General features: G+C 36.9%; 3 protein-coding genes and 1 long non-coding RNA gene across 4 annotated transcripts in view; 2 read left to right on the forward strand and 2 right to left on the reverse strand.

Annotated features, from left to right (window-relative positions):
* Positions 1-2,468, reverse strand: part of LOC124888159 — a 6,612-nt gene extending 4,144 nt beyond the window's left edge. Inside the window, exon 1 of the long non-coding RNA XR_007046272.1 lies at positions 2,339-2,468. This is a non-coding gene — a long non-coding RNA (uncharacterized LOC124888159). The remainder of the gene's footprint in view (positions 1-2,338) is intronic.
* LOC107843428 (CBL-interacting serine/threonine-protein kinase 14) lies at positions 2,345-4,658 on the forward strand. The gene is made up of 2 exons (XM_016687724.2): positions 2,345-3,881; positions 4,132-4,658. The coding sequence occupies exon 1, from the start codon at positions 2,509-2,511 to the stop codon at positions 3,832-3,834; it is 1,326 nt and encodes a 441-aa protein (XP_016543210.1). The 5' UTR covers positions 2,345-2,508; the 3' UTR covers positions 3,835-3,881; positions 4,132-4,658.
* Positions 4,659-6,810: 2,152 nt separating this feature from the next.
* LOC107843427 (prosaposin) lies at positions 6,811-21,224 on the reverse strand. Its single transcript, XM_016687723.2, has 6 exons — positions 20,919-21,224; positions 11,759-11,868; positions 10,830-11,026; positions 8,367-8,564; positions 7,642-7,701; positions 6,811-7,162 (listed from the first exon to the last, which is right to left on the reverse strand). Exons 2-6 carry the CDS (start codon positions 11,865-11,867, stop codon positions 7,001-7,003), a joined length of 726 nt encoding a protein of 241 aa, XP_016543209.1. The 5' UTR covers position 11,868; positions 20,919-21,224; the 3' UTR covers positions 6,811-7,000.
* Positions 14,095-14,920, forward strand: LOC107844480. The gene is made up of 2 exons (XM_016688888.2): positions 14,095-14,099; positions 14,215-14,920. Exons 1-2 carry the CDS (start codon positions 14,095-14,097, stop codon positions 14,918-14,920), a joined length of 711 nt encoding a protein of 236 aa, XP_016544374.2.
* Positions 21,225-22,155: the final 931 nt, after the last annotated feature.

The raw sequence follows: 22,155 nt of genomic DNA on the forward strand, positions 1-22,155 counted from the left end.
ATATTTTTAAATTTAAAAAGATGGAGAGAAAAAAAGGATCCTTTTTTAATTTTTTTAATTTGAAAAATATTTTTATTTTATTTTTTTAATTTTAAAAATATTTTAAAATTATTTTATAATTTTTAAAAATATTTTTTAATTATTTTAAAAATATTTTTAAATTTAAAAAGATAGAGGGAAAAAAAAGGACCTTTTTTATTTTTTTTTAATTTTAATATTATTTTTATTTTTTAAAATTATTTTAATATAAAATTGGTCAAAAATTGACTCCCACTCGTACCTTTAAGCGAGTGGTTACACTCTCTTTGTCCTAATCATCATGACCTTGCCAATGGCAAGGTCAACGGTCAAAGAGTGTGAAATATTCCTTTTTGATGGGTTCAAGGGTTCAGATACAAACACGTAAATAGAAGTGTTCAACGTACAAAACTAACATAGTACAGGGGTTCAATAGAACATTTTGCCTATATAATTTAGATTTTTGAAGGATATTTTAGTAATTCACTTTTAAATTTTTAAGTTAGTGTTTTTAAGGTAGCATTGATTGATATATATACACACACTCTTAAAGTATGAAAAATAAGAGATAAGGTACAACTTACAAGGTATTCCTAAACAACACCTGAAGTTGCTATGACACACGTAAACTTTAAGAGGGCCTATTACTACCTAAACTCATTTTTTCTGTATTTTGTGCTTCTCTTTGTTGACCTGACTGTCAAGTATCGAAATATTTTTGTACCTTTTTTGTCCAAGTCAGCACAAAACGAGTACCAAAAAAATCGAATACTTAAATCGTCGCGTCAGCAAAAAGGAACACAAAATCAAAAAAATGCATTTATGAGGTAATAGGACACCCGTCAAAATTTAAGTGTGTCATAATAACTTTGGATATAGTTGGAGGAGGGGGGGGACCGAAAATACTTGTGTGTTATCTCGATAAAATAATAATCATAAAAAGTAGTATTAGCTTTTGTGACAAGTTCATTAAAAAAGTTATTCTACTTATAATACTAAAGGAATTAAATAAAAATATATAAATATTTGATTAAAATAAATAATGTATAATATAAGAAGATATTGTAAATATCTATGTTAAAATAAATATTATCAAAGTAAAAGAAGGAAGTGTGCTTATTACTTAAAATAAAAAACCAAGTTTGATTTTTAAAATAAAGTTGAGGGTGAAAAATATTTTCACACCAGACATTTATCACAAAGTAGTACAATAGCTATTAAGTCCCTCTATTTATTACATTTATTTAGAACTTTCTAGTTTAATCATTTCTGTTAACACCTCATGATCGATGTGATAAGCAATTAATTTGTGTTTGTTAGATCTGCAGTTGGCAGAACATCGTCTTTTAACTTGTCTTTATTTTTTGTTCCAACTAAAATAAAATGAGTAACGTGGGTAATTTGAACACGTCGGTACCCATTGCCCATTCTCGCCTACCTATAATTTTTCTCCTCCAATCCTTTTTTTAACAAAAAAAGTATCAAACCTTTCCGCGTTGACCCATCAAATTAATACTTTCTTTGTACATTTTTACATTTTAATGTATTAAAATTTTTGCCAAATCTATTATATATCAGCATTATCTAATAATTTTGTCAAAAGTTTATTTTCACAATTTAAATTTATGATCTTTTTATCCATTTCTATTTATCCGGCATATAAAAAATAATTGTATAACTTTATTTATCAAATTTTAGAAAACATGAGATAATTTATTATTTTATATTTATTTTATTTATGTGGTTAACCAATATTCAGTTCTAATTTTTAAATTATTTATAATTAACAAAGGCAATATAATAAATAATTCTTTTACTCCCTCCGTTTCATAATAAATGAATTGTTGAATTTTGACACACATATTAAGGAAAAAACATTATAGACATAAATTTAACATAACTTTTCATTTTTATCTCAAAAAAAGAAAGAATTGGCCTTGTAATACCTTTTCAAAAGTTAATTGGTACTCAAATCATAAGGGTAAATTTGAAAAAAAATTCAATGATTCACTTATTTTGAAATATCAATAAATATTCCAACAATTCACTTATTTCGAAACGGAGGGAGTATTTACTAAGTGAGTATTATTTTTTGAGAAGTATGTCAAATTAAATATGAAGCAAGTAATGATTATATAGAATTACAACTCTCCCCCAATTTATGTTACCAATTAAAATATAGAAATTTAAACTTCTGAATTTTAATAATGAATTCTGACAAAAAAAACTTTAATAGTGACTTCATAAATAAAAACTTAAAAGTATTTTATACAAAAAAAAATGTAGAAATTGAGGGCATCAAAATTCACACTATACGTACCTTCCTGGACCAATCCCCATTTAGAATCTTCTCTCTTCTTGCGTAATAGCTGCTATTACGATTCTTCTGGAAATCATTCAAATTGAAGCTTTATGCTTCTTCATATTTCTCGTCATACACCAATTTGATGCAAAACGAAGAAAAACATCCCGAGGAATTTGCTACTAGTAATGCCAGAGATCTTACGTAGCGAAAGCAGTTCATCATCATCCGCCACCATAACCACCGCCGGAACCTCCGCCGGATCTACTACCGGAGATTTTAAGCTGAACCTTTTCGGTAAATATGAAGTCGGAAAACTCCTCGGATGCGGCGCATTTGCGAAGGTTTATCATGCTAGGGACATTAGAACGAGACAAAGCGTCGCCATCAAAACGATAAGCAAGCAGAAGGTATTGAAAGGTGGATTTACGGAGCATGTTAAGAGAGAGATTTCTATTATGCGCAGGTTGCGTCATCCTCATATCGTGCGCCTTCATGAAGTTCTTGCAACGAAGACGAAGATCTATTACGTTATGGAATTTGCGAAAGGTGGAGAGCTGTTCACTAAGGTAACCAAAGGTAGATTTAGCGAAGATCTCAGCCGTCGATATTTTCAACAATTGATCTCCGCCGTTGATTATTGTCATTCTCGTGGTGTATATCACCGTGATCTGAAACTGGAGAATCTGCTGTTAGATGAAAATTGGGATCTCAAGGTTACCGATTTCGGGTTGAGTGCAGTAACAGATCAGATCCGACCCGATGGATCTCTCCATACGCTTTGTGGTACTCCAGCTTACGTTGCTCCTGAAATCCTCGAGAAGAAGGGATACAGTGGAGCTAAAGTCGATTTATGGTCCTGCGGGATCATACTTTTTGTGCTGAATGCAGGTTATTTACCATTTACCGATTCAAATTTAATGACGATGTACAGGAAGATTTACAAAGGCGAGTTTCGTTGCCCTAAATGGACCTCACTCGGATTGAAAATGTTGCTGACTCGTCTCCTTGACACGAATCCTGAGACTCGAATATCCATTGAAGAGATTAGAAATGATCCGTGGTTTAAGAAGGGTTACAAAGAGGTGAAATCGCATCTAGGTGATGAATTTGAGCTAAAAAATGGATCGGATGTAAATCGCGATGGCAAATTTCTCAACGCGTTTCATATTATCTCATTATCCTCAGGTGTTAATCTGTCTGGATTGTTGAAGTGTTTAGGAGGTAAAGACACTGTGGATGTTGAGAGATTTGTTTCAGCAGCGTCACCAGAGAGAATAACGCAGAGGATTGAAGAGGTGGCGAAGGCGGAAGGGATGAGAGTTACTGGAAAAAATGGCGCAGACGTGAGAGTTGAAGGGCGAAATGGGAAATTTGTTTTAGTAACGGAGATCAACCAGTTAACGGAGAAAGTGGTGATTGTAGAAGTTAAAAGAAATGAGATTGGTGTTGGACCTGATAGAGAAATATGGAAACAGAAATTTAAGCCAGAGTTAAGTGAATTCTTTTTATGAACGGAACAGTATAGGATGGGCTGGACAGGTTCCCGGTAGCTAAAGAGGTAAATTTCACCTCTCTCGATGGCCCAAATGTTATTATAGCGTTCTCTATTATAGAATTCGGACTGGGTGCTATTTGTTATTTTTGATAGCACAGGAAAAAGAGATTTCGAAATCTCTTGACTTCAGCTAGGAGCATAAGCTAACTGATGCTTTGTTTAGGGACAGGAGTCACTCTTTTGTTCTCTAATTTGCCTGCATTCTCTCGGTATTTAGGGAACGCCCCCTGCTAAAGAGATTTCTATGTGGCAGGAATGAGTTCATTACGTTGGAATTAGCTGCTCGACTGACTAGAGCTTAAAAGGAGAAAGGGATATGGCTCTAGTTGTTGAATACCCTGAGAAATGTCTACGCACGTAATTGCGGCAGGAGTTATTCCTTTGTTCTCGAGTTTGCCTGCATTCTCTATTGGCACAAAATGTGTTGATATTGCAAAAGGCACGATGAGTTATTTGAAGCTACTCGACCGACTAAAATTGAAAGGGAAAAAGGATATGACTGTTGTTGAGTACTTTGATGAATGTGTATCGAGACGATGATGATGATGTTCGGACTAGTTTCTGCACATATCGGAGCAAGAAGAGAAGAACTTACTACATTTTTGCAAATATGAATTCAACTACCAAGTCAGGTTTGGCAAAACCTGTTTTACACCTATTATTATGTGAAGAGTTATTAAGCATAATGTATACAATACATATCATAGTATTGTATTGTATTTTTGTACTCTCTGCAAACATAGTAAAAATACTGGGTTATGTATATAATTTTTCTTGGCCTGTTAACTCCAATTTGCTAATAATCTCATTTTTCAAAGTAAAATGATTATTGAGATCATGGATTTCAATAGGAATATTCTTTTCTGGATAGTTGGAAATAGGATGGAGAAGGATTTGCTTTTTTCCTATTTTAACTTTCTTATAGCCCGTTTGGCCAAACTTTTTTTCCTCAAAATAGTGCTTATCTTTTTTTTTTTTTTTTTAAGAAGTGCTTATTTTAAAAAATTGAAATGTTTGACCAAGCTTTTGGGAGAAAATAAGTGTTTTTAAGGAGTAGCAGAAACAGTTTTCATAAGCTAAAAAAGGTAGCTTCTTCCTAAAAACAATTTTAAAAAAAGAACTTTTGAGAAAAATAACTTAAAAGCACTTTTAAAAGTTTGGTCAAATACTAATTGTTGCTTAAAAGTACTTTTTTTAATTTATTGGCCAAACACAAACTGCTTAAGTACTTTTTTAAGAAACACTTCTCAAAATAAGTTGATTTTGTAAGTTTGGCCAAACAGGATATTAATGATAAGTGAAAGTTGCTATGAAATTGTTTGGTTTTATGTGAGAGTGTAGGATAGTTATTGTGTGATATCTACTCAATACTTGATGTAGAGGCGTATAATATCTTCTCGGCTCTTTCCTTCATAACGTTGTAAGGAAGATATAAGTGAGTGTTGTGAAGAATGTGGTCAGAAATTCACGTTAGAATCTAATATTATGAGTTTGCAGTGTCAAAAGAAGTGTTTTGTATCACTACTATTCGACTCAACCTATCTAAAAAAGTTCAGATTTTTCAAATTATTTGTCAGTGGAAAAATGCAGAAAACCTCCTAAAAGTATATTAATTTGAACCGACATAACCAAAATTTAGTTTGAATTTGAAAGATCTTTCTTTATTTTTATATCAAGAACAAAATAGATTGAACTTAGAAATAAAAATAACTAAATTTGTAATTTTCATGTCAACTAAATCGGGAGATCTAAGAAAATTTTATCTAGAGACAATGAATTATGAGATTCATAACCAAATTTTGTACCTAGATTCTACACTTGAGCCAAGGGTCTTTCGGAAGCAACCTCTCTACCTCTCTGAAGTAGTAATAATGTATGCGTATGCTCTACCCTCCTCAGACCTCATTTGTGGGACTGGTATGTTGTTGAAGTATAACCAAATGTGTCGCATTCAACTTGCAATTTGAATTGAGGTGGATCCTTGGGGTTAGTTCTCCTTTCTAGGATATGTGATTTGATTGTCCCAAACGCATATAATGAAATCGAATACTATAATCAGAAAATGATTTTACAAAAACCTCCTTCGTTTTATTTATCGAACTACAACTTGCATTATATTTTACTAATATTCTGCCAACCCCCACCCACCCACCCCACCCCCAAACCCCCAACTCCCCTCAGAAAAAAAAAAGTAACTAACAATTTGTTCCCAAGAGTTTATCGCATCCCGTAACAAATAGAATAAGTAGAAAGCCAGCATGAGTTGAAATCTTGCAGGGAACATCTCCACCAACTGGCCCAGTACGCATCAAACATTTGAAATTTAAATAAAATAATCTTTAGTTGTGGAGTATAAAAATCGGAACAAGTATGAATGTCTTAAAGTACTTTCACCAAATTAGATTTATGTTTTGATACGAAATATTTAATCAGAACAGTTCTTTATTTTTCGAAGTTTGACGTGTCTAAAATTTACAAAAAGGTTGATGCTTAAATCCAACATTCTTCATTAGAAAATTACGAGGGTTTTCTTTTTAAGAACCTCAGGAAAATCTCCAGCCGGTGTGTCTCACTTGCTCATTGAGTAAATCCTCTCCTATGCAATAACTCGTAACCTTTACAAGAGATGTAAATCACACTAGGCAAACCCGATGCTACGAGTTCGACTGAGAAGAAGTTGGCAAGGAAATCGATCCCTCACCTACTGCACCATCTCAGCCATCTTTTCTGCTGACAACAGCTTTTTTGACAACATGGAGACATTGTAACGTTCTATCCCCTTCTCTTGAAAGAGAGCAAGTACATAATCAATCAATTTGGGGCCAAAAAGTTACCTTAATTGACTCAACTTGACTAAGCAAACAGTATTAAACATCTCATAACTTCTTGCATTCAGATTTTTCAACCAAATACAATCCAATCAAAGTGCCCATAGCAATCAAGAATGTCGTATCTTTTATTTATCGAGCTTTTCCCATAAACATCATTGTATATAAACAAGAGATGAAGTTTGCACTTCAATTTACACATTATACACAAATGAGGCACAAACTGAAAGACGATAATCCAATTGTTTGTATACATACAACACATACCAAGCAAGCTCAACAGCCTATCTCCACTTAAGAGGCAGAATGCAGTGAACTTTGTGTCTTTGGCAATGCTTCCTCTATACCAACAGCAGGCTGACAGACATGCAAAATAGTACACACATCATTTTTCTCCAGAAAATGCTCTGCGTTAATGAGGATCACTGGTGCATATTCAAAGACCATTTTCTTGCACTGCAGAAATTCACGAGGCACAAACAGAAAGTCATTGAGACAAGAGGAAGAAAAGAAACATTAGTACAGCTAGCGAAAACCCTTGTATACTTCGACATACTAATCAAGTACTTAAATAGTTTTCTATATTGCAATCACTTTTAGAGAGCAATTAACACTTGTGATCAAGTATTACATGTCTAAAAAGTAAAGTAAAATAAAATGGATCACTAGAAATCTTTTGCAAACTAGCTCCTTAATTAGGAAGAAACATTAATTGTCATCAAGCATTTCATTTCTTCTGAGAGTTTAGGATTGTGAGTTGACACATCGGATTGCAGAAGTTATTTAAGTACACCAAAAGGTCCAAAACAAGTACAATAGCTGTTTAGAACTTACAACAATAGAGCTATCAGAGATAGAATTTGAGAAGCATGAAGCCATGAACAGGCATTAAGGTACAGTAATGACAATAAGATTAGTTTCGGAGGGTAATTTACCTTATTAGCATATTTCTCAACAGATCCACATGCCTTCAGGAGCAACTCAAGTATGTCTAACTGTAAGTATAAGAGAAGCAAATGAGTTTACTCAAGAAATTCGAAGTGAAAATATTGTGTCACATAACCAACACATATTATCACTTGCCAAATTTACTTAAAAAAAAATAAGGTAAACAAACAACTACTTACTGTCTGCATACACATCTATGGGTTAATGACATTTTTTATAAGGAACGTAAATGAAATGAAATGTCCGACCTTCCAAATTCGAACCAGTAACTATAAATGACATTTTGAGGTATAACAAGTTATATAGTCATTTCAGTTACCAACAGAGCTCAAAAAAATATCTCCAGGGGACCCAAGGGCATAGTATAGCAATCTATGAGGTGGAATGAAAATCTAAGAAATCGGGATTCAGATCCTAGTAGAGGCAAAATCCATAGGAGATTTCATTCTGTCTGCCTATGTTTTGTGGGCTAAGTTAGTTGGTACATGTGCTAGTAAGAGGTAGTAGGTACCCTGTGGGATAGTCGAGGTGCGTGAAAGCTGAACTAGAGTTCAAGACGCTGCCACAACATAGATAGACACACACGCGCACGCTCTCATTTGTCTACGCTTAATATTCTATATGAATAGCTTGCAACTAAAAAGAAATGCTAAACATTTTTCTTTTTCTCTAGAGTTTAGCATAAAATGTATATATGGAAAAACAAGAGCACCTGAGTGTCAGGATCTTTCAATTTCGATAGTGTCTCTTCAACCACTTGATGGCACAAGTCACAGCCATTCTTGGAGAACTGTTGAGAGATGGAAACCACTTTTTGACAAAGGTGAATCTTTTGGCAAATGTCGTCAGGTTTTATATTGGAGATCTCTAAGAAGAAGAGAGGAACATATTGATTCACCGTGGCAGCGCACTGCAAGCAAAAGATTTTAAGAAGTCACTTGAAAATTAGTATAGCTAAAGCCTTGCTTGAGGCACACTTAAAACATTAAAGCTAGTGCAATACAGGCCAAGCACTTCGTCCAACTAATAAGGTGCTTTCGTGCAGGTGCCAGTGTGTCAAGGCATCACCTAATTGCTAATAGACTCCGACACAACAACAAATATAGACATCAAAGTGATGCATTTATCAAAAATGTGTGTGTGAGATTAAGAATCATTAATCAGTTAATAGCAATAGCTTTATTTACAATTTGTCCACAACACTCCACCTTGTGCGGAGACTGGTAGAGCAGTATAGAGAGAGGAAGAGGGATCTTCACATAGTGTTTGACTTGGAAAAAGTGTATGACAAGGTCCCTAGGGAGGTTCTTTGGAGATGTTTGGAGGCGAGGGGGATCCCGGTGGCGTACATCAGAGCGATTAAGGACATGTATGAGGGAGCAAAGACCCGGGTAAGGACAGTGGGTGGGAGGAGATTCTGAGCATTTCCCGGTCTTGACAAGGTTACATCAGGGATCAACTCTTAGTCCATTTTTATTCGCTTTGGTGATGGATGTGTTGACGCGGAATATACAAGGTGAGGTGCCTTGGTGTATGCTTTTCGCGGATGATATAGTTTTGATTGATGAGTCGCGACAAGGGGTTAATGATAAGCTGGAGGTTTGGAGACAAACCTTGGAGTCTAAAGGTTTCAAGTTGAGTAGGACCAAGACAGAGTACTTGGAAGTGCAACTTTAGTGACTCGAGGCAAGAGGAGGAGGTGGTAGTGAAGTTGGAGTCCCAGACGGTTTGCAAGAGGGATAGTTTTAAGTATCTCGGGTCTGCGATTCAGGGAAATGGAGAGATAGACGAGGATGTCTCTCACCGTATTGGGGCAGGTTGGATGAAATGGAGGCTCGCTTCGGGAATTTTATGTGATAAGAAGGTGCCCCCAAGCTGAAAGGCAAATTCTATAGAGTTGCAGTCCAGCCTGCCATGTTGTATGGAGCGGAGTGTTGGCCGGTTAAGAATTCGCATATCCAAAAGTTGAAGGTGGCGGAAATGAGGATGTTGCGTTGGATGTGTGGATGCCCTCCAAAGGGCTGACAGGGTTGGCAATGAAATTATTCGGAAGAAGGTGGGAGTGGTATCAGTGGAGGATAAAATGCGGGAAGTGAGGTTGAGATGGTTTGGTCATGTGATGAGGAAAGGCACGGATGCCCCAGTTCATAGGTGTGAGAGGTTGCCTTGGAAGGTTTTAAACGGGGTAGGGGTAGGCCGAAGAAATACTGGAGAGAAGTGATTAAACGTGACATGGAGCAGTTACAGCTGACTGAGGACATGACCCTAGATAGGAAGATATGGAGGAAAAGCATTAGGATAGAGGGCTAAGGGTATGGTTGAGTCGTAGTCAGTATTTAGGTGGACTTTGGTGTCCTTTGTTTGGCAATGTACATATTTTTGTGAATGTCGTACCTATGTTATTTTATCGTGTTCTATGCTCTTGATGCTTGTGTATACTGCCTTTTATCTTGAGCCGGGGGTCTATCGGAAACAGCCTCTCTACCTCTGTAGAGGTAGTGGTACCCTCCCCAGACCCCACTATGTGGGAATATACTGGGTTTGTTGTTGTTGTTGTATTCCCCAGAAAACTGGGAAATTTTTATGCTTTTCACCTTCAATATTGCAAGTTATTATTTATCTCTTCATACAGAGTTGCATAAAGCCCCACCAGAAGCACTCGAGCTAGGGCTCTCTTGACAAGATCAAAAGACCAACTCCACTAATTTATCCGTTTTCTTCATCATAATAGAGCTAATCTAAGGCATTCTCGATTTCAAAAGAAGTCAAACTGTATCCAAAGAAAATGGGATACTTTAAGGAACACTCAATTTAAAATCTGCATGATAAATGAAAAGGTCGTATCTTTCTCTGTATGAATTTGGGAAGCAGGTTCTGTGTGTGCCGTCTGGGAATTCTTTAGAACCCATAATCAGAGTGGGTTCCAGTTTCTTTCTTTATTGTGAATATAATAATTGATATCATTAAAAAACGGGTTAATCATGTCCCAAATTATTGGATGAAATGGGAAAAGCACATTAAAGAAGACTTCTGCTATCTTAGACCATGCATGAAGTGTTTGATCAGAAAATCTAACGTCTCAAAAGAATCAGTTCTTTTCTTAGCAGTGAATTAATCATTTAGACAAAATAATGTAATGGTGAATAGATGGACATTTAAGTCAAATCATAAGTACCTCGTGCTTGAATATTGGCATCTGCGAACAGGTCGTGAGAAGTAGGTCAAGTATCTTTGTCTGGGTCTTGTTATCAGAAAGGTAACCAAGTGCAGTAGCAGTATATTCTTCACACAATGTGCATAATCCTTTACTATGGCTGACATCTTCCAGAGGCTGAAGTTGTCTCTGTTCCTGTTCATTACTTATCCACAATGCTATTGCAAGAAAGCCAAGATTAATGTTTACCATATCAAAGTTTTAACTCAACTACTCCTTAATCAATCAAGTAAAAATAAATGACTTCGCATAAAGATAACAAGATGATAGCATCTGCTACAGGAGAATATAGTTAAAAAAATAGATTAGGCTAGTAAGCATGAATATAAGAAATCTATTAGAAAAGAGTAATTGGATGGAGAAATCACCTACATGCCCATCTAACAAAATATTAATAATGGAGGATATTTTTTAACAGACAATAAATCCATGTAAGTAGCTATTGAAGAACTTGCAAGCAAGCATCCTATACAAGATTCAACAGGATAACTTTTCACGGAGTTTCTCAAATTATCAAGAACTCTTTATTTTGAAGAGGACACACTTTGTGCGCAATTTTTCCAGAGTAAACTGCTATTGCGACATAGACTACCAAACACATAAAATGAAACACTTGACCTTCCATGTTTGTTTCTACAGTCTATTCTTCTATTTAGTAAAACAGGCCATATCTGATATTATATACACACACCCAAAACAAAAAAAGGGAAACTTGATGTTGATATCATTATAAGTCATATGAGGTATCTCGTTCTTCCAGAAAGTGTTCGCTAACACATGTGATTTAAGTCTATTCTATCACTTCACAATCCATATTACAGAAATCATATCCCAACATAATACTAAAGAGTAAAGACACTGGCACTGGTAACAGAAGATAGGAGAAGTACCTGAAACATCCTCGGTTTCTATAATAAGGAGGTCAGGAGCTGCCAATTCTCTAGCTGAACAACACATGGCACCGAGTATGACAAGAAACAGGCAGACCTTGACATCCATGCTACCAAGTGAAACAGCCAGTTTAAATCAATAAAAAATAAAAAACAGATCAACAAGAGATATGCTAATATCACTTGAAGAATGACAGTTGTAAGCATAGGATGTTCATTAGTTATGTGTTTTGAACTCACATAAACATACATGTCAAGTACTTCTCTGGAATCCCATATAACCATAGGGAAAAGATTTGGAATTGCCTCACAGAAAGAATGAAGTTTAAGTGAGATTAAGAAAAATGGCATGCCTAAACTGTAATACAAACAATTCTGATATATGATTCCGGTCTTTAAGAATAATGGCATGAGAATAAGACGTACCACATAAACATAACATAAGGTGGTTTAGATATAGTGTTATTGGGAGTGCTATGAGATCAAAAAACCTAACAAAATGAAAGACAAAGTCTACCAAAAAATTTATGTTACGAGCAATGTTGTATGGGAGTGGATGTTTCCCCCCTATAAGACCCAAAATACCCACAACATGAGTGTCTTCAAAATGAGAATGTTAAGATACATGTGTGGACATACAAGATTACATAAGATCAAAATAATCACATCCGACATAAGGTGAAGTAATTTCATCCGAGAATTCTTCTGAGATGATTTGACTATGTAAACCCAAATGCACAATTTTGTATTATGATGATTGAAAGTGTTAAAAAGGAATGAGATAGCCCTAAATTCAAATTGACGCAAAAATTCTACACTCTCAAGGAAATTAGCAAACTGAACTAAGAACAAAACAGGAAAAGAAAACAAAGAATCCTTATAAGCAATGCCAGCTAGTTGGATCAATGTTTAGTTGTTGATACAATTACAACAGGTCTAGTACTTATTGGGAGTCTTTTTTTATACGATTATAAGTTTAAGCTATACAGGATTAGAGAAAACCTAATTTAATTTTTCGAGAAGAATGTAGAATCCTTAATGTTTTTTAAAAGGCAAAGATTAGAATGAAATGGTCCTAAATAGAACAGAATGGATATAGCTGATTAATAAAGTTGACCTAACTAGTTTGGTTGACACGTATTTATTTATATTATATTGGTAATTTGGAAGGTTAAGTGGTAGAGAAATTGGGGAATACTTGAGTTTTTTCACTCTTCAATTTACAAAATTCTCTATTTTTCTTTTTCTCTGTTCCGCTTTATTCACGCCGCCTATAAACTTGAATGAAAATTAGAATTGTAATCACATTTAATATATACTACTCTCCTCCCTAACGTTACAATCCCAACGTTCGTTCACCGGTAAAGGCAACATCGTCGCGGGCGACAGGTAAGGATAAACCCCTCTCCCTCTTTTGTCTGCCCTCTCCTTCCCCCCCCCCCCCCCCAACCCCAACTTTTTGAGGCTGTCCCGTCACTGCTATCGCCGGCGGGAGCGACTCCGGCGAAGGTGCAAGTGGTACGAAGTCAGACGCCGGTAGGAAGACACTCCGGTGACAACTCCGGGACGCATCAGTGGCCTTTTCCGGCAACTTTAGCCGGGCAACCATTTTTCGACACCAAAATTGCCGGAAACCAGTAGCGTGCAAGCGTACTGGTGACATCTTTACATTGATCTTTATTTAACGCCTACAGTTTAGGTTTCTTTGCACTATTGTTATTTCTTGTTTCATTCTGTTTCTTATCCCCGGTTTATTGGAATTATATTGGTGACTGGTTGCTAGGCGTGACTATTTATTGTTCATTATTTCCTGTTGTGTTGCTCTAGTTGCTTGGCCGGATAGTTTTCTTTGTGCGTGCCTTCTCTTATTAGTTGCGCGCGGTTACTTTGTTTGGTTTTTGCACTGCTTGTAAGTTGTGTGAGATATTCTGCCTGTTAATCGGGTGTCTAGTACCTTTTGTTCTTGAAATTTGGTTGTACTTTGCGTGTACCTATACTGTTTTTCTGTTTTGAAACTTTTCTGTTGCTTTTGTTGATTAGTGGCTGGGGTGGTAAATGGTGGAATAGGGTATGTCCCGGGGGTTGGGGCAAAGTGTTGGGTTTAATTTGAGACGCAGAGGGCATAGTAATAGGAGAGGGGACTCGAGAGTTGATAGGTTGAGGGTAGGGTCGTGGAACATAGGGTCCCTTCAGGGTAAGTCGATAGAACTGGTTAAGATTCTCAAGAAGAGAAGGATCAATATTGCGTGTGTCCAGGGAGATCAAATGGGTAGGTTCTAAGGCTATGGATGTGGATGGGTACAAGTTGTGGTACTCGGGTAGTGATAGGCGCAGGAATGAAGTAGGTATATTAGTGGACAAAGAGCTTAGGGGCCAGGAAGTGGAAGTTAATAGGGTTAGTGATAGGGTGATGACTATTAAGTTGGTCATTGGGGGTTTTTGTTGTGCATCTGTAGTGCTTACGCGCCACAGGTGGGCCTAGACGAGGAGGAGAGGAGATTTTGGGAGGTTTTGGAAGAGGTGATTCGAGGCGTGCCTGGCTCGGAGAAGATTTTCATAGGAGGGGACTTTAATGGGCACATCGGGTCAGTGTCGTTAGGGTATGAGGAAGTGCATGGAGGCTTTGGTTTTGGGGTTAGGAATGATGAGGGAACTGCTCTTTTGGATTTTGCGAGGGCCTTTGGGTTGGTGGTAGTGAATTCCAGCTTTCCGAAGAAAAAAGATCACCTGGTTACTTTTTGTAGTACGCTAGCTAAGACCCAAATTGACTTTTTGCTGCTTAGGAAGGAGGACAGAGTTTTGTGTAAGGATTGTAAGATTTTCCCGAATGAGAATCTTGTGACCCAACATAGACTTCTGGTGATGGATCTAGTTATTAAATGGGGCAAGAAGAGGAGGGGTGGGGAGGGTCGGCATAGAGTTAGGTGGGGTGGCCTGACTCCGGCCAGTGCTTTGGAGATAGGGGCAAAGTTGGAAGGGATGGGGTGTTGGAGTGTAGGGGGAACGTGGATAGTATGTGGGATAGGGCTGCGGGTTGCATCAAGGATACTGCTAGAGAGGTTTTGGGTGTTTCGAAGGGATGGTCTGGTCGACATCGGGGGGACTGGTGGTGGAGTGAAGAAGTTAAGAAAAAGGTGGAGACGAAGAAGGCGGCTACGTTAAGTTGGTTGAGAGTAAGGATGAAGAGAAGCGGGTGAGCAGGAAGGAGTACAAGTTAGCTAAGAAGGAGGCTAAGTTAGCTGTTACGGCTGCTAAGACAGCAGCTTTTGTGAGTCTGTATAAGGGGTTAAAGGAGAAAGGCGGGGAAAAGAGGTTGTTTAGGCTTGCCAAGGTTAGGGAGCGGAAAGGTCGAGATCTGGACCAAGTGAAGTGCATTAAGGGAGAGGATGATAGAGTTTTGGTGGAAGACGCCCTCATTAAGAAAAGATGGCAGTGGTATTTTCATAGGCTCCTGAATGATGAGGGGGACAGAGATGTTGTGTTAGGGGAGTTGGAGCACTCCGGGGAGTGTCGCGATTTCGACTTTTGTTGGCATTTTAAGGTAGGGGAGGTTAGCGAGGCTATTTGCAAGATGCAAAAGGGCAGGGCGATGGGGCCCAACGACATTCCAATAGATTTTTGGAAGTTTTCTTGTGAGGCAGGGTTGAGGTGGCTGACCAACTTGTTTAACATCATTTTCAAGTCCGCTAAGATGCCTGAGGCGTGGAGATGGAGCACGATGATCCCTTTATATAAGAACAAGGGTGACATCCGGAGTTGCAACAATTATCGGGGTATTAAGTTGTTGAGTCACACCATGAAAATTTGGGAGAGGGTGGTGGAACGGAGGTTAAGGAAGATTGTGTCTATTTCGGAGAATCAATTTGATTTTATGCCTGGTCGCTCCACGATTGAGGCAATTCACCTAGTGCGAAGACTGGTAGAGCAGTATAGAGAGGAAGAGGGATCTTTACTTGGTGTTTATTGACTTGGAAAAGGCGTATGACAAGGTCTCTAGGGAGGTTCTGTGGAGATGCTTAGAGACGAGAGGGTTCCTGTGGCATACATCAGAGCGATTAAGGACACGTATGAGGGGGCGAAGACTTGGGTAAGGACAGTGGGAGAGGAGATTCCAAGCATTTTCCGATCTTGACTGGGTTGCACCAGGGATCGACTCTTAGTCCGTTTCTTTTTGCCGTGGTGATGGATGTGTTGACGAGGAGCATACAAGGCGAGGTGCCTTGGTGTATGCTTTTTGCGGATGATATAGTTTTGATTGATGAGTCGCGACAAGGTGTTAATGATAAGCTAAAAGTTTGGCGACAAACCCTGGAGTCTAAAGGTTTTCGGTTGAGTAGGACTAAGACGGAGTACTTGGAGTGCAAGTTTAGTGACTCGAGGCAAGAGGAGAAGGTGGTAGTGAAGTTGGATTCCCAGGCGATTTGCAAAAGGAATAGTTTTAAGTATCTTGGGTCTACGATTCAGGGGAATGAAGAGATAGATGAGAATATCTCTCACCGTATTGGGGCAAGTTGGATGAAATGGAGGCTCGCTTCGGGAATTTTATGCGATAAGAAGGTGCCCCCCAAGCTAAAAGGCAGATTCTATTAAGTTGCAGTCCGGCCGACTATGTTATATGGAGCGGAGTGTTGGCCGATTAAGAATTCTCATATTCAAAAGTTGAAGGTGGCGGAAATGAGGATGTAGCGTTGGATGTGTGGTTTTACAAGGGCTGACAGGGTTAGGAATGAGATTATTCGGGAGAAGGTGGGAGCGGTGTAGGTGGAGGATAAAATGTGGGAAGTTAGGTTGAGATGGTTTGGCCATGTGATGAGGAGAGGCACGGATACCCCAGTTCGTAAGTGCGAGAGGTTGGCCTTGGACGGTTTCAAGCGGGGTAGGGGTAGACCAAAGAAATACTGGAGGGAAGTGATTAAACGTGAAACGGAGCAGTTACAGCTGACTGAGGACATGACCCAGGATATGAAGGTATGGAGGAAAAACATTAGGATAGAGGGATAAGGTGTGTGGTTGAGTCGTAAGCATTAGGTAGGAGGGCTTTGGTGTCCTTGTTTGGCAGTGTTCAATATTTTTGGTGGATGTCATACCTAAGTTATTTTATCATGTTCCATGCATTTGATGTTTTTTCTATATATACTGTCCTTTGTCTTGAGCTGGGGTTTATCGGAAACAGCCTCTCTACTTCTTTAGAGGTAGTGGTATGGACTGCGTACACTCTACCCTCCCCAGACTCCACGATATGGGAATATACTGGGTTTGTTGTTGTTGTTGTATATTGGTAATTTGCGTATGAGTTCATTTGTCAACAAGGTTTCTTTACTGGACTTTATTTGGTTATACAACATATGAAAATGAATCATCAATGAAGTAGCCATATTTAAGAAAGAGGAATTGACAGAAATATGCAAAATTGGCTCTCATGAAAAAATTTTAGTGTACAACTTTTTGCTTACATTTCATTAAAAATGAAATCTTTGGTCGCTCAATAAGGTCTACCAAGGATTTGCGGCATCAAAACTTGAGTTTCTAACGTTGTTTGCTGAAATGTAATGCTATACAATTTAGGCACATGACTTGGGACCAGAGAGTACTTTAACTTCAATGGACATATATATCTATATATGGCTAACCAAACTGTACCATTTTTCCTTTGTCGTGTAAATATAACTTTGCACTGCAAACAATATGCTAAAAAGTTGGAAGTTGACACTTTTACTATGGACAATATTTTTCAAAGACGGGTCTTGAATCCTTTTATTTTTATGTTTTTCAAAAAGAGGGGGTCGCTCAGGTGGTAAGCACCCTCTACCTCCAATCTTAATGTTGTGGGTTTGAATCACCAATGGATCAAAAATGTGGGAGCTCCTAAGGAGGGGTAAAATGAAAACCTTTTATTTCAATATAACTACAACAACAACAAACCCGGTGTATTCCTACACAGTGGGGTCTGGGAAGGGTAAGATGTACGTAGTCCATACCATTACCTCCGGAGAAGTAGCAAGGCTGTTTCCGATAGACCCCCGGCTCAAGACAAAGAATAATAAACAATTCATAATAAAAGCATGAAACAAGATGGCACAACAGAGATAAGACACCCACACACTAATACCCTACACTAACATACCAAAGGCACCCCCACATGCACTAGCCTTTTATCCTAATTCGTGTCCTCCACACCTTCCTATCTAGGGTCATGTCCTCGGTGAGCTGTAACTGCTCCATGTCACGTCTAATCACCTCTCTCCAATACTTCTTAGGTCTACCCCTACCCCGCCTAAAACCATCCAAAGCTAGCCTCTCACACCTACGAACTGGAGCATCTGTGCCCCTCCTCATCACATGCCCAATCATCTCAGCCGAACTTCCCGCATCTTGTCCTCCACTGAAGCCACTCCAATCTTCTCACGGACAGTCTCATTCCTAACCCTATCACCCCTAATAAGCCCATACATCCAACGCAACATCCGCATTTCCGCTACCTTCAATATAACTGATCACCGGTTATTCATAATGAATTATTCGATCAGATGAAAGAACAATAGGAATGCAAAAAGAAAAAAAAGAAAAAAAACTGAAATGGAGAAAACGAGAAGATTCATAATTTCCTTTGCAATAACTACACTATATGTTAAGTAAAACATCTATTTGCTTCACTACCAATGTCATGACTTTGAACTTCAATCGAATAAAACGAAAAAAAGAAATTAATTCTAGTTTCAGCTTATGATGGCTTCGTCTCTGGCTCATCAAATAAGCAATAAATTACCACTTAACTCAGTCCAAGAGTTACATGTGGAGGTTGCCTAGCTGACCAAGACTAGACATATTGCCTCTACACTGCATAGCACTAAATTATCAATACCAGCCCTTCCGAAAGTATCTATTTGTTTTTACTGTCAACACTACTCCTCTAACAAAAGCCAAAGTACTACTCAGAATAAATGATGGTCAAAGTTTCAAGACCATCCTCTTACTTTAATACCAGAAGTTGGTTCAGTGCTGAGTGTTTTACGTCATATTAATCAACAATACCTAAATCCCAAATTAGTGAGAGATCAAACAATGTAACTATCACTTGAATATTTGACAACCTATCCATCAATTACGCCCCAATAGCCTCAATCTCGAATTAGAGAAGGATAAAAAATTCTAACTTCACTTGACAAGCCTATCAATCAATTACGCCTCGATCATAAATTAGTGACATATCAAAAATTCTAACTTTCACTTGAACATTTGACAGTCCGGTCAATCAATTACGCCTCAATCCCAAAATAGTGACAGATCAAACAATCTAAATTTCACTTGAATATTTGACAGTCATTATCAATCAATTATGCCTCAATAACCTCAATCACTAATTGGAGACGGATCAAACATTTCTAACTTTCACTTGAATATTTGCCAGTCCTATCAATCAATTATTTATGCCTCATCAAATATTAGTGAGAGATCAAAAAATCTAACTTGCACTTGAATATTTGACAGTCCTACCCTATCAATCAATTACGCCTCAATCCTAAATTAGTGACAGATCAAAAAAACTTCCACTCGAACATTTGACAGTCCTATCAATCAATTATGCCTCAATCCAAAAGTAGTGATGGACCAAACAATCTAACTTTCACTTGAATATTTGACAGCCATATCAATCAGTTATGCCTCAATAGACTTAATCCCTAATTAGAGACGGATCAAACAATTCTAACTTCCACTTGAATATTTGACAGTCCTAGCAATCAATTACGCCTCAATCCCAAATTGGAGATGGATCAAACAATTCTAACTTTCATTTGAATATTTGACAGTCCTATCAATCAATTACGCCTCAATCCTAAATTATTGACAAATCAAAAAAACTTTCACTTGAATACTTGACATTCCTATCAATCAATTACACCTCAATCCCAAAGTAGTGACGGATCAAACAATCTAACTTTCACTTGAATATTTGACAGCCATATCAATCAGTTATGTCTCAATAGACTTAATCCCGAATTAAAGACGGATCAAACAATTCTAGCTTCCACTTGAATATTTGACAGTCCTATCAATCAATTAGGCCTCAATCCCAAATTGAAGACGGATCAAACAATTCAAACTTTCACTTGAATATTTGAAAGTCCAATCAATCAATTATGCCTCAATCCTAAATTAGTGACAGATCAAAAAAACTACTAACTTTCACTTGAATATTTGACAGTCCTATCAATCAATTACGCTTCAATAGGAAGCCTCAATCCCAACTTAGTAACGGATCAAATAAACAGCTCCACTCATGTATTTGAGTGTCATGTCCAACAAATAATAAGAACAATCCCACCTACTCTACTCTAAGCAGAAATAGCTAAATTAAACTACTAATTCACAACTCAATTTATCTTTAGATTCCTCCTCACCTCAAAAAGTTTTCATTTTTTTTTTAATATTCCAACTAGATTGGAACCGAACCCCAATACCCCAATACCCCACCCCAATACCCCAATACCCCAATACCCCAATACCCCAATACCCCACCCCAATAAGCTTTAGACTCCTCTTCACTTCAAAAAGCTTTCATTTTTTTCCCAATTTACCAACTGGTTTGGAACTGAACCCCAACACCCCCCCCCCCACCCCCAACCCCCCCCCAATAAGTTTTAGATTCCTCTTCACCTCAAAAAGATTGCATTTTTTTTTAATTTAACCAACTGGATTGAAACTAAACCCACCCCCACCCCACCACATCACCCCAGTTGTTTGAACTTTGATCCAGTGAAAAGGAAAAACTAAAAAGCACCCAAGGGTGTGACCTAGTAGTCAATGAAGTGGGTTGAGAACCTGAGATCTCAGATTCAAACCCCAGCAGGGGCGAAGAAACACTGGCCCGGATACCACTATTATCAAAAAAAAAAAAAAGAAAGACTTAATTCAATCAAACAAAACCCAGTATATTATAACTTTCATTCCAAACATAGATCAATTAAAGAATATAATCAACACATACATGAATTAAGGTAAAAGAAAAACCCCATCAAAGATGATGTCTAATACAGATAAAATTTCAAATAAAGAAAGATAAATCATCAAACAAAAGAATAAAATAAACAAAAACAAATTAAGAAAAAAAACTATATAGATAATGATGATGAATGCAAAAGAAATGAAGAAGAATGTTTACCTGGAAAGAATGATGAGAGTAAAGAGACAAATAGAGAAAGTGGTAGTACCCAGGGGGTTCTTTTCTTGAAGAAATTGCAACCCTCTTTCTTGTATACGGAACTATTTTTGACTTATTATTGATGAATTTCTATTCTATTGGGAATTGATCTCCTGTGGTTGATACAATTTGGGTACTTAATACTTATCTACCCGGATTCTTTTTTCTTTTTTAAATTTCTTTTACATAATAAGGAGATAATGAGGGATTAGGAAAAGGGAGAATCTTATGACCCGTTTGCTCATAAAAAACAAAAATATATTCGCCTTATTTAATGTATTTTTAAAGTTAAAAATAGAATTAAAGTTGTGTTTGGTAATAGTACTTGAAAATAAAATATTTTTTAAGTTAAAAATATAAAAAGTAAAACAAAAATTAAAAATTAAAAATAAATTTTTAAAAATTTAAAGTTTTGTGAAAATTGGGTTATTTTATAAAAATTAAAAATTTAGATTTTGTTTTAAAAAAATAATTAGAAGTGCAAAAGGTTAATCGAGAAATAGTGAAAACACCTCTTGAATGTCTTTTTAAAATTCAAATATAGTAAACACATTTTTCAAAAATATTTATGGTCAAACAGGTATTCAGAATAAAGTAAGAAAATATTCTAAAATATCGTGAAAAGTATTCATGGTCAAATATCTACTAAATTTCTTTTATAAGAAAATGATGAGGGATTAGGGAAAGAGAGAATTTTAGCTAGCGTTTGGTCATAATTTCAAAATATTTTTGGTAAGTCATTCGTGAAGATTAGGGTGAAGTTTCATCATGTGTTTGATCATATAATTTGAGAAACATATTTCACTTTTAAAAATTTTCAAAAAAATGAAATTTTGGCCTAAATACTAGTTTTTTCTAGTATTTAAAAATTTGAATTATTTGACTCAAAATACGGGAAAGATGACCATATTGATTTTACATTTGATGACAAAGACACAAAAATCAAAGAGAAAATAATAAAAAGAAAAGAAAAAGACAATAGACATCTATTTTCAAAAACGTCTAAAAGGAAAATTTATCTGGGTGTGACAGCTTATTCTAATAATTATGATATGCATTTTGAATTAAACAACATGATCTTTCCATCCCAATCATTTATCAACTTTTGCCAACTTATTGAGTTTGAAATCGAGTCGCTCTTGAACTTATTGCCTCTAGATTTAAAAAACCTCCTTAGGCTAGTGGCACCTCAATAGAT

Source organism: Capsicum annuum, chromosome 10, assembly GCF_002878395.1.
Source record: "Capsicum annuum cultivar UCD-10X-F1 chromosome 10, UCD10Xv1.1, whole genome shotgun sequence".
Lineage (NCBI taxonomy): Eukaryota > Viridiplantae > Streptophyta > Magnoliopsida > Solanales > Solanaceae > Capsicum > Capsicum annuum.